General features: G+C 32.9%; 1 protein-coding gene across 2 annotated transcripts; it reads right to left on the bottom strand.

Annotated features, from left to right (window-relative positions):
• Nucleotides 1–2179: 2179 nt before the first annotated feature.
• On the bottom strand, nucleotides 2180–11151 carry LOC125858121 (protein REDUCED WALL ACETYLATION 4-like). 2 transcript variants are annotated; one of them, XM_049537805.1, is made up of 16 exons: nucleotides 10856–11151; nucleotides 8525–8616; nucleotides 7440–7580; nucleotides 7300–7356; nucleotides 7148–7220; nucleotides 6200–6358; nucleotides 5691–5840; nucleotides 5310–5565; nucleotides 4638–4753; nucleotides 4459–4545; nucleotides 4272–4360; nucleotides 4011–4073; nucleotides 3706–3762; nucleotides 3026–3122; nucleotides 2780–2938; nucleotides 2180–2661 (listed from the first exon to the last, which is right to left on the bottom strand). In XM_049537805.1, exons 1-15 carry the CDS (start codon nucleotides 10889–10891, stop codon nucleotides 2783–2785), a joined length of 1629 nt encoding a protein of 542 aa, XP_049393762.1. In that variant the 5' UTR covers nucleotides 10892–11151; the 3' UTR covers nucleotides 2180–2661; nucleotides 2780–2782. The 2 variants fall into 2 exon arrangements, with proteins under 2 accessions (XP_049393762.1, XP_049393763.1); XM_049537806.1 differs by having other exon boundaries at nucleotides 7440–7577; nucleotides 10856–11150.
• Nucleotides 11152–12397: the final 1246 nt, after the last annotated feature.

Genomic DNA, 12397 nt, shown 5'->3' with positions numbered 1-12397 from the left:
TATTTGAACATCGTGATTATTTTTTTTAAAAAAATATATGATGTCTTAATTGTCCTTGTCCTCCCTAAACGACTTTCTCGTTATCTATGTACTATGTTATAGTAGTTTCTTGCAAGAAACATCCACCTATATTTTATACATATAATTAAGAAAGTTTGACGTAGCACAAAAGATGTATTGACCAATATTTTTGAAAGGTGAAAATTTATAAGGATTTAATATTTATACAAATTCGATAAATACATAATATATATTTTAACTTGTATTCTTATTAGTAAACGATAGTTAATTACTATACATTTTAGCCTTAATAGTTGACTTAATCAATGATAAAATAATAAGATTTTGATTTTGACCAAATCATATTGTTTTAAAAAGAGTTTTATAATGAGTCTTGCTTAGTGCCTCCCCAATAGCTAGTATACTTATTGACATTAAATTCAATAGAAAAAAAAATATTTTTGTGTTAATAATTGAACCAAATTATTGGGAGACTTAGGTTCCAAAGAACTCTTATTTTTAATACATGCTCTTCTTACTTATCCACTTTTGCCTCTTGCTTATTTTCTATGAGTTAATGCTATTTTTAAACTTTGAGTATGAAAAAATATTTTGATATAAAATACTAATTTTTAGTAAATATTATTTGTCATAATTTGAAATTTTTAATTTGAATTTAATTTTAAACTTTTGCCTCTTTCTTGTTTCCTCACTGTTAATTTTTCTTTTCCTTTTTATTATTTTATATATTAAAATTTATTGATCTGACTAATTAAGATTATATTTACTAGGTTCTCTAGGAGTAAAATGTTTTCCTCGAATGTTTCTTATATTTTAAAACTCAAATTCAAGACTTTGATTTAATAATCACAATTATTTCACCCTGCATTTTGAAGTTACTTCTCAGGAATAAGGTTTAAGGATTTGTATCAAAGCTATCAAATAATTTCGTCTTTATTCGTATATATTGAGAAAATTACTAAATACTTAAAATCATTATAAAATTCATAAAATTTAAAATCAAAATCCACCTCTAAAAAACTCATAAATTATTCATGAAAGTGAGTGTTGTCATATTAGTTGTATTTAAATGATTAGGTATCAGAGAGTTTATCTCAAACAATAGTACATGTATGTTTATTATTTTAATTTTTAATAAGAAACACTAGAACATGTTTTTCTATCAACAGAAAATAGCACTTTAGATTAAAATATGTTATCTTGATATTGTTCTATCTTTCCACCAACAAATTGTTTTTTATATGTATCACTTGATTAGATAGTCTATTCGAATAGTCTCTATCTTATAAGGTAAGAATAAGACTATAAAACATACACGAAAAATACTTAAAATATGACATTCTTATTTCATTCACCAAAAATGTTAAAATTGAGATGTCAATAATAAAATTGCTTCGAGTACTGCTAACTAGGCCTTTGAGGCCTGACCTGGCCAAGTTAGGGGCAAGAGTCGGTTGACTAATTTTCGTAAAACGCTTAAAATCTTGAATACCTATTTCGTGATATAGTAATTATGAAAAAAGAGACTATGCATACCAACTTATTATACGACAATGAGTACATTGTCTCTACTGGCTAACATCACTTGTTTGGAGTTTCTTGGTGACGACACAGAAATTCAAGATTATCTCGGATTTTTGTGTATAATAGTTCATGACTTTTTTGGAATATGACTGACCAACTCCTCTTGACCCCAAATTTTGTACATCCATGCGAAAATCCTAGTGTGATATCTCATTGTTTCTCAAGAATTGACGTCACGTTCTTTTGAGTTTCCAAAGTCACAAAATAAAAAAAAAAATCAAGATTATTTCAAATCTTCATGTGTATTAATTCATGAATTATTTGATATATTACTGAACGACTCCATTTGAACCCAAATTTTATGGATTCATTCGTCACAACCTACTGAACGATACCAATTCCCTTTTATAGGATCAACATCACTTTTTTAGGAGTTTCAGGGTCAAGTATCAAGAAATCAAAGATTATTTATGTTTTTTTACAATATGACTGACTGACTCCATTTGACCTCAAATTTTCGTTGATAAAATATTCTGAAGAGTTACAACAAAAGAATATGATAATTGAAATACGAGAAGCGGCTGACGAGAAGAATGACACTACCTATCATGAGAGTTCAAAGTTCAAAACCAAATTCAGACTGAAGATCAAGATTTGCATTCCAATTAATAAATCAAGTCTGTTGAATGAAGAAACAACTACATTCCCAGATTTTCTCATGTTCATTTACATGAAGAAAAAAAATATACTGATCATCAAAAGGAAAAACGAAAAAGAAAAGGAACGAATACACGTGGTGATCGATGACACTATACACCATGATTTCCTTCCATTGCTTTTTCACCAAACTTTGAATAGCCAAAAACTGGGAAATTCTTTGTTTTCGACTATCATAACTTGATAAATGCAAGTGACACTACACAAAACTGTTGGAAAAACATACTTACACAACCTGTGGCTGGGCTGGGCATCATGATCTGTATCCCCCATCAAAGAATTGAACTCTATTAGCACTTCAGTTCCACATTGATCCTTTAACTTTCTAGCATTCTCTATTACCGTGTCATCTGGGCCTTTTGCTATATTGCCAAAATGAAGCAGTCCAGATAAATGGTTCTACAAACAAAAAAAAAAATTAACGCGCAAAGTTAGTATGTGTGCTTCAAGATTAGTAGTTTTTCTGAATTTTAGGATGTTGTGCAAAGAAGATAGGCAAATGGGATGACAAACTTACTCATTAATGAGGGATTTGTATAAGAATAAAGGAAATGCTGTATAAACACACAGAAATTGCGACACCAGCAATAAAGTTGTGGAGCAGTTTCTGATTGTCTCTTGTGGGTACGAAAACAGATTTGAGTGTGTTGGTTAGTTCAAAAAGCCTGCATGAGAGCTGCAATAAGCAAGCAATGTTTAGATAGAACCCAGGAGGAAAAAAAAATGGTTTAAGCTCAAAATTGAAAAGAGTATATATGCTTACCAGAACATAAATTGCTGTAGTCAGCATGAAATTAAGCATAGGATACCCCGGGATAAATGAAAGGAGCCATTTAGGCTGTCCATTCGGCATATTTGATCTACACATAAAAGGCAGAAAGTAATAAGTCCTCGTAGCATGTAAGTTAAAAAAAGAAAAAGTTCTCGTAGCATGTTGTTATCGTCCATGAATAATACACTAACAATTGAGAGAATGGAGAAAAGTAGGTTGCCGTTGGATGGACGGATGGATGCTAAACAACAAATTAGTTCGAAATTTTAGATCAGTATCAAATTACTGACAGATGAAGAGATCAAGGATTTTTTCACACCTTTCACTCACAGATGCCAAAATTGAACGGAACAGTAGATACAAGTTCCAATCAAATCTAAAAACTTTCACGGTTCGGAGATGTTATCATGTTAATTTAAATATCATTTGTACATGATGCCGTAACCATAAGAGTTGTCGCCATTTGCCAGGAGGTTATGGGTTAAAAGCTGGTGAAACAACCTCTTGCAAAAATGCAAGGTAAGGTTGCATAAAATAAACCAAATGTGGTCCAGCCTTGCCTTGAACCGTGTGGATAGCAGGAGCTCACTGCTATGATGGCATATCAACAGGTCAAGATTGAACCGAGGGAGTAATTGTCAATCTTAAGAAGAAAATTGAAATGAACATACCTCAGCCAGATGTGGAACTGGGAGATGTAGGTTTCTAAGGTAATTTTCCCAAGCCACCTACAGTAACAGACCACAGTTAAACAAGGAGAAATCAAAGTAGATTCAACTTATTTAAAAGAACAAATAAAGATCTTTAATTCTGTAGAGCTTAACCGTTAGTATCAAAACTAAGTGAAGGACGATTTAAAAGCCACAAAAGCAAAAAAGGGAAGACATGATGGGGTAAAGACAAAAGACAGGAAAGGGAAGCATGATGTCCGGTGATTATAATTTATAAGGCGCTGCCTAGTGGTTTACAAACTTACGCAAAGAGTGTCAGAGAGAAATTCCGCAGCTCCTGAGTCAAATTACGCAAGCATATGTATACACTGTGAGGCAAAGAAAGCAAATGAGAAAAGCAATACAAGAAATCAGGAAACAAACTTCGGTTGAGTACATTATAGGAAAGCAGGGAGCTTTTCGACTGTTAGTTCTTCACTAAATCAAACAAACAGCAGTAATTTACATTAGTATAAGTTTCGTGTAAAATCAACAGATAAAGAGAATTAGAAATGTTAAATACATACGTAATAGGAATCCATGATGTGTAGGGGTGGAGTTTGTTGTAAGCTGTCTTGTCCAGCTTGTATATGTATTCAAACCACAAGTACCCGATCTGAGGAATACAATGTCCCAAATGACAAACTTCATAAACTAAGAAGATAATTTGCAACACCTGATTTAACTGATCTGATGAACTTAAATGCAACTCACAATTAAAGTTACTGCACAGATGGATGACTTAATTGTCCGTCTCCGCTTCGATTCAGACTCCTCCAGTTTCTCCATCCACTTCTCAACCTAAAAGGACAAGATACTGCAAGCTTCAGTCCTATGGAAGAGTGAAAGAAAAGTGGGACAAAGAACAAAAACGCAAAGCTCTTTTGAATTACATTTGGGTGAAAATAGGCATATATCATGCCAATAATCCATATATAGCGGTCAAGCCCAGATCTAAAATGCCATTCATGCAGTCGAGGGAGATCCGGCTTGGCTGGATCAGTATAGCCTACAATTGTGAAAAGAAGAAAACAAGCATCAGATGACAGTGCTTAAGCAGCATCTATAAATTAAAAAACAAAATCCAGGATATCTTTTTGAATAAGTACTTTACAAAAAACAAAATCCAGGATATCTTTTTGAAAAAGTACTTCACAATTCATGCTACCTCAATAGGATACCAAGATACTCTATTACAAAAACAATACCTGAACCTAAAATAAGCACCTTTGATCATGACACTAGTCAACATTTAGTTCCACATAGTGATGGATCCCATCAAGACAACAATCTTATGCCACAAGAATCTCAAACCATATCTACTTCCATTTTTTTGTTATATCTACTTCCAAATTATTTATCACAAAGACATAGTTTAAAAAATTCTGATGCCAAAAACTCAAAGCCAGTATAATATTTCCTTAAGAGTAGAGAGGAATGTTCATATAAACATAGTTGAACTGACTTTGAGACTAAAGCCAACAGTTTTCCAGCACGCAGAGTATTTAAGAATTTATAGTGATTGTGGACAGAAACAAAATGTATGAGAATACAGAGTAACTAACCTAACATAAAGGCGAAAGGACCCCAAAGAAATTCGAACACCCCAGGAATCTCCCAAACCAAGATAACCACAACAAAGCACAAAAGAAACTTCAAAGCCATCACTGATTTTATCTCGTTGAATTTGTGACCAATGCCAAGGGCCCCATAAACCATCAGGGTAAAAAGTGTGTGCATCGGGCAGATGTAATACAGCATGTAGTCATTGTTGAGAACAATACAACAAAATATTACAAAAAAATTCAGCCTCCACATCATCTGCATAAACGACAAAATGTTCACTATTAACAGTTCACAGAGAAAATGGATATGTGAGATTCAACTCAAAACTGAAGTTTTCCTACATAAAACAGTGATTAAGTACAACCAAAACCTAATGTTACCTGAGCAAACCGAGCTAGACTAAAATCCTTTCTTATGTAATAATAGGAGAAGTTCCCAAAACCAGTCATCCATACATACGCAGCAATGAAAATCCTAATTGCATTGTATATCTCTGTTGCAGCAAAATAATGATAAATCAAAAAGAGAACCTGTTACAGAAAAAAGATAGAGTGAGTCAATATAGAAAGAGCACAAATAAATCTCTACAGGGAGTAATAGTGTTTAAATGAGATTTTGAGATATTTCCTCTGTTCAGGAGGTGCAGTTTTGAGCTACATCAACAAATGAATATTACACATCGCAAAAGAAGTTGCATCATTCACACAACATATTAACACAAATTACTGGGAGGTAGTAAAATAAACATGCAGCTATATTAGTGCACAAGATAACTGGAGAAAAAAACACCATAAAGAAAGTATTGCGAAAAGAATCCATGTAAACCAGATTTATGTTATTCTAAAATGAAGCATGAATAAGTGAAGGGAAATATGACACAAAAACTTGCCTGCATCCATCCCTTCCACTCCTCTGTCTGATGGCGGTTAAGATAAAGTATTGATTTGCCAGAAAATGCTGATTTGTCATTATGTTTCTTGAGAGAAGTCATTGCCGAAACTATGATCAGAAGAATATACAGAAAGATGAAGAGATCACGATTGTAGCTCTGTTCAAAGAAAACATCACGCAAAAACCTGTTACAGAGTGCTGGTCATCTCATGGATGATAAAAAAAAATCTTAGAGGTCTCAGCAATGTGTTTCACATACAAACAAAAGTTGCAGCAACACAGAGATATTCGAAGATCAAGTCCAATAGAACTAGTCCACTATCACAGTTCATATTTGCCCTTCCATACCCACATAATTACGGGGAAGGGGGTAACAGAAGGTATAGACATTGAAAATAAATTATCCATAATGAAAATGATTACTTGCTTGTAAAGAATTTAAACATGGAAAAATTTAGTAAGACAATTACAGTTCGCCACAAGAACAATCATCAACTTTGAGAATCAGATAATCCAATCCTATGAAAAGGAATAAGGTTTAGACACAAGCATGCTTATCATATGCTAGTGTATTGTACCAATACTTTACAGCAAAGTTTGTTATACATGACCTAAACTTAGAAGACAACACGATAAAATTATGTTATAGAAGATGCAATTCCAACAGTTCAATCAAGACAACAAGGTTCAGGAGTTCATGATGCACACAGAAGAATCTGAAGTAACAAGTCATTTTGTCTGAACTGGCTTAGCATATACTTCATATGAATATGTAAAGCCCTGGTTATTCGATTGCACCTCAAAGTGCTTGTATGTGCTTATTCCATAAGGTGATCCAATAGTTGTTATGATGCAAACAGACTTACAATTAGAAACAGATATCACACAGCACGACCTTAGCAAATCAAATCTTTAAACATTGTTACAGGAAGAGAAGATCACACACCTTAGTAGAATCTGCAAAGAGATTTGTACGGTCACAGAGATAATAATAAAACAGGATTCCCCCAAATTCAGATCTGTATGAGATCATAAGAAGGATTTTAAAATTAGATGAGAAACTATATGCGCCATATTCAAAATATCCAAGTGACTCACATTGCTCTTAGAGTTGCTCGATTTTCTAGCAAAAATGCATCCTCCATTGTTAAAAACCTACAAATATGTGGAAAATGCTAAGGAAAGATTCATGAACTTAGAAAGTAGAATGTTCAGCAAATTGAATGTAGCACACTGACCTAATTATGTTTGTTTTTACCGATGAACTTGACAACTTCACAGATGCAGATTTTGACAGACCTCCTTCCAGTAAGACAGCTCGATCTTCTTCCTTGGTTGTTGAGATCTCAAGTTCATCCAGATTATTATCTGAATGACTGCTGGCATGAAAAATTCAACCACATAAATAAAACACTTCAAAGCAGATTAAGCAATATCCCTGGATAAATTATCGCCTACACAAAACAATCTTTACAGTGCTTAAAATCAAGATCCCCAAAGAAACTTTTTGCCCTTAATTAAAAATTCAATTTTGCACAGGCATAAGATAGATGCTTCAATTTCAAGAAGTTCACTCTTTTTAACATAATAACAAGAACAGTAGTAGCGATAATTACACAGACAGTCAGTTTTTCTATTTTTTTGGTATATTACTTGTATACAAACTGGAATCGAGGGTCTATTAGAAACAGCCTCACTACCTCCACAAGGTAGGGGCAAGATTTGCGCGCACACCACCCTCCCCAGACCCCACTTGTGGGATTACACTGGGTGTGTTGTTGTTGTACTTGTGTATGGACGAGTTTGACCCAAGCATTAATGAAATATCTAATTAAAAATGATATAACATAGCATTCATATTCCACACACACTATTTTCAACATTGTTGACTCTATATTATCCACCAACATTTTGTAGCAAATGTATAACATAACATTTGTTTGCGTTATCTAGACGAGAAAATTGCTCACACATTAAATCCAATTCTGGTTTTTTTAAATAAAGCCATTAGATAGGATTTGGCAAGCGACTTAAAGGAAGCGTACAAATGCTACAACTGTCTTTTCCATAGTAGACTCAGGCATAGAAATAGACCAATTACTTAAAAAAATATTTTTAAAAGTTTGATCTTCAATCATTGTGTTTCCTCCTATTAAGCATATCAAAAGAATGGCAGCCTATTTTTGATTCATAATATGATAAGATCTTTCAACAATTTTATTGCACTTAGCATGTCTCAGAAAATCTAGCTGCAACATGAGGATATATGAGTTTTCAGTTTTTTCCTTTTTCTTTTGGATGGCGAATGGATGGATTAACTTACACTTTAAAGGGGAACAACCACTTCTTGTACTCCAACCACTCAGCATATATCCATGCGATGAGGACAGGTATATATCCCAGCAAAAATGACACCTGAGACATGACAAGGGTAGGCCTCAGTAGATATCTACGCAAGATTTCCTCAAGAGCAAAACAAATAAAGCAAAACAAGATGTTCCACATTGCAGCAGCAGTACAGGTGCATTGAAACCTTCAAATGCAGGTACATGCTAGTCCAAACAAACTGTGAAAGAAAAATCCAGAATGACCAAATTCCACAATATGCAGATAGCACCTTCTTTCTAACACCCGAACCTTAATCCAACACAAGGCAAATTAACCCAAAAGGAAATGTAAGGAAAAGAGCACTCTGAAAATTTGCAAATGAGATATGATCTTATTGGATGTCACAAATGAGAGATCTGAGATTCAGTATCGCTATATAATTGTAACTGTGTCTGCCATAAAGTAAAACAGTATACATTGTCATAAATCAGACATCAAGCACCTACTTCAACTTTTATTCTATGCGATGTCAAGAATTCATTTAAGGAGTGCTAAACGCTTTTCCTAGCAGAGGAAAGTTGTTAAAAGGCTTATATCTAGCCAACAATTGTATAATCCTGCACAACATGATCAATTCACACATACCTCAAACATATCTATTCACTACCTATGTGAGTTACTCGCCCAAATTTCCCTTAAAATCACACAGATAGATAAACCTGAGAGTTTTCAAGTACCAAAGTGAATAAAAACCTACATTATTAACCTGAAAATTAAAAAAAAAAGCAAAAAATTTTTTATGACAAAGGAAACCCGCACTAGGCAAGCCCGATGCGATTAGCTCAACCCAGAAGGCAAACCCCTTCCTTTCGCTGGCAAGGTGTTTTGAACTTGAGACCTCCAACAATTTTTGAAGATCCAAAAGTTGCTCAAGTTGATGAGGAGTCATTTCTAAAGAGTGATCTTGCAAGACAACTCCATTCCTTGTAAAGAAACCTCCAGCATTACATTCTCCCAATTAACTCAGTTTGAATTTCTTTTGCATATATGAGAGAAAGATGAGACCTATAGTTGGAACCCGAGTCTACTTATTGTTAATGATTGTTAACTCTTTGTCATTTTTAGCAGAGTCCACTTATTATTTTTGGCATGCCCTTTGCTCCCCTGGAAGAGAGTCCAGGACTAATCTTTAAGCAACTAATCCGTAAGGAAAATCAACCTTCCCCATAAAAGCACCAACTAGTGAACGATGACAGACTGGATCAAAGTCTATGAGGAAAATCTTTTTCCTTCAAAGAAATGACCAGCACAGAGAATGTACATAACACAAGCTGAACTCGTATGTCGTCAGCAGTTGACAATCAAGCCTAGGCAGTTAACTCACAGTTTTTTTCACTCAGACTTCAAACCCTACCTATGTTGTAAGATTAGGAGCTAATTAGCCTGCTCTGAAGTCAAGCTCTACTAGTAAGAATCAAAACATGAACAACGTGATGAAAACAACAAATCCATATGGCAATTGTATAGAATTGCTTGTACTTTCAAATCAAGTAAGTTCTTCACAACAAACTATCAAAGTCATCCAGTGATAAACACGAGCAAGAACGTAACAAAATCTAATATGATTTCACACAGCTCAGATCAGCTTATCTCACTGATCTGAAATGTCAAAATTCTGCATTTTCCTTTTGATAATTGTGGTGTTCAGGCCAACTTTCACGCCCCTCAACTAATCCCATACCTACAACCTCCCATCAACAACATGTACTAGGTAACTCTATCCACTAAGGCTAGAACAAAAATAGAAAGAAATCACCTACTATTTTAGTTTGAACCTTAGACCTCATAATCTCAAAGATCTAATATCAAAATTCCTTTTTTTTGGATAGCTGCGGTGTCCAGTCTAGCTTTCACCTACGTTTGAACCTTAGTCCTCATAATCTCACTGATCTAATATCAAAATTCAGCATTTTCTTCCAGACAACTGTAGTGTCCATGTCAGCTTTCACACACCTCAACTAATTTCATACCTCTCACCTCCAATCAACAACACCTACCACGTAACTCCATCCATCTAGACTCGAACAAATAAAAAGAAATCACCTTGTAATTTTTTATCTCCTCTAGGTTTAAACCTCACACCTCATAGTTCTAAACACACTTCATTGATCACTACACCACACGCCACACCCATTCATGCTAATTCTCCACATTTTAACTCATAACATGTTCCAATTACACTTCAAACACTCGAAAAAACTCACTTTTTCATCAATACCTCAACAAAAACCATTATATCAACAGCAAACTAAAACAAAAGGCTCACCTGTCCTGGCGTTACAGGTCCAGAAACCGCCGGCATTTTCAAAAATCGTCAACTACGAAACAGAAACAATACCTCACCAAATCCGAATCAAAATTCAATTGTTCAACAATATATGTATATAATTCATATACAAATCGAACGTATCATCAATATGTATATATTTACGAGAAGGATGAATTTATATATAAGAAGAAGATTTGAAATGAGCAGTTATAGAAATGGTGAAGAAGAAGAGATCTGAAGCAATGAAGGTTGGAAAAACGACGTCGTTTTGATGGATTGCTTCATCAATTGATAATTATTATTAGTGAGGTTTTTCGGAAGAGACGTCTCTATATTGGGTAGTTAGTAAAGTTTGGTACCTATCTTGTCCCTCGATATCCGATATTCATATCAAGGTTCAATTTAATTTAAATTTACATATTGTAATATCTATTTTTGGAAGGGGTTCTCTTAACATATTTTTATAATATAAATAAAGATTTACATGATGTTTAATAAATTGCATTGATCAATAATCAAGAAGAAATGTTGAGTATTATAGCATGTTAAAAGTTTTTTTTTTATTAGTGTTGTTATTGGCACTAACTAATTTGAATTTGTATTATGTAAAATCTATTAAAAAAGATATTATTTATGAAGATTTTTTTTTCTTTACTGGCTTAAGTAGGAGGTCTTATTCATTTCAACAAATTTCTTGGTGGTGCAAAGTTTATATATTATTAGTATATATAACTTGAAGTTCAAAATGTATATTTATATAATTATATTACTTATAAAGTAATTACATATGAATTATAATTATTGTATGATCAGCATTAATTAGTATAAAGTGATAACTAGTTATATAATTCAATAAGAACGTATTTGTATTTGATATTTATAAAAATTCAATGAACATATATTATATGTCTTCACATACATTGTTATTAATCAAATATGATTAATTAATACTTATTTTAATTTATTATTTAATAGTAATAAATTAATATGATTCGATTTTAACATGGAATGTGAATAAATTTCTAATGAGACAAATGAATTTGAATTATGGCCAAGTGCATTGTGATTATATCTTTCTTATAGGAAAACAAATTTGGGAAAAGAAAACCATTTTGATGGTGTTAATTAGTGAGGCTCTCATTTTTAGTTTATTATGCAAAGAACTTCACCTAATTAAATAGAATACTAGAAATGTTGTTGACTAAATTCTATGAAATACACATTATTTTGTGGTGATATGATTTGTATAATTAGTTCTTTTCTTTTTTTATTTCCTTCAAAACTTATAATCATCGTTTCAGTTAATTAAATCTTGTGTTACTGATATTTTTAATCCTGCATTTAATGATAATTTTTTATTTTAGTCCTTGTGAATAGTCACAATTTTTTTGAAGTGTTAATCATCCAATACCATTTAATTTCTCATATGTTATGTTAAAGTTGTGTTATTACTTCATATTTGAAGATAATTTTATACTTTTAAAAAGTTTAAATATAAGTCATATTCTTATATACTCTAAGGACCGAAAACACTATTAT

This window comes from Solanum stenotomum, chromosome 3 (genome assembly GCF_019186545.1).
Source record: "Solanum stenotomum isolate F172 chromosome 3, ASM1918654v1, whole genome shotgun sequence".
NCBI lineage: Eukaryota > Viridiplantae > Streptophyta > Magnoliopsida > Solanales > Solanaceae > Solanum > Solanum stenotomum.
This window is presented reverse-complemented; position numbering and strand designations above follow the sequence as displayed.

Excerpts from the sequence above, each read along its gene's own strand:
- LOC125858121 (XM_049537805.1), bottom strand. The coding sequence starts at position 10,891 with ATGCCGGCGGTTTCTGGACCTGTAACGCCAGGACAG. Across the intron at positions 3,763-4,010 it reads TTCTCTCTGACACTCTTTGC|GTGGCTTGGGAAAATTACCT; the intron begins GTAAGTTTGTAA and ends CTGTTACTGTAG. Across the intron at positions 2,939-3,025 it reads CTACAGCAATTTATGTTCTG|CTCTCATGCAGGCTTTTTGA; the intron begins GTAAGCATATAT and ends TGCTTATTGCAG.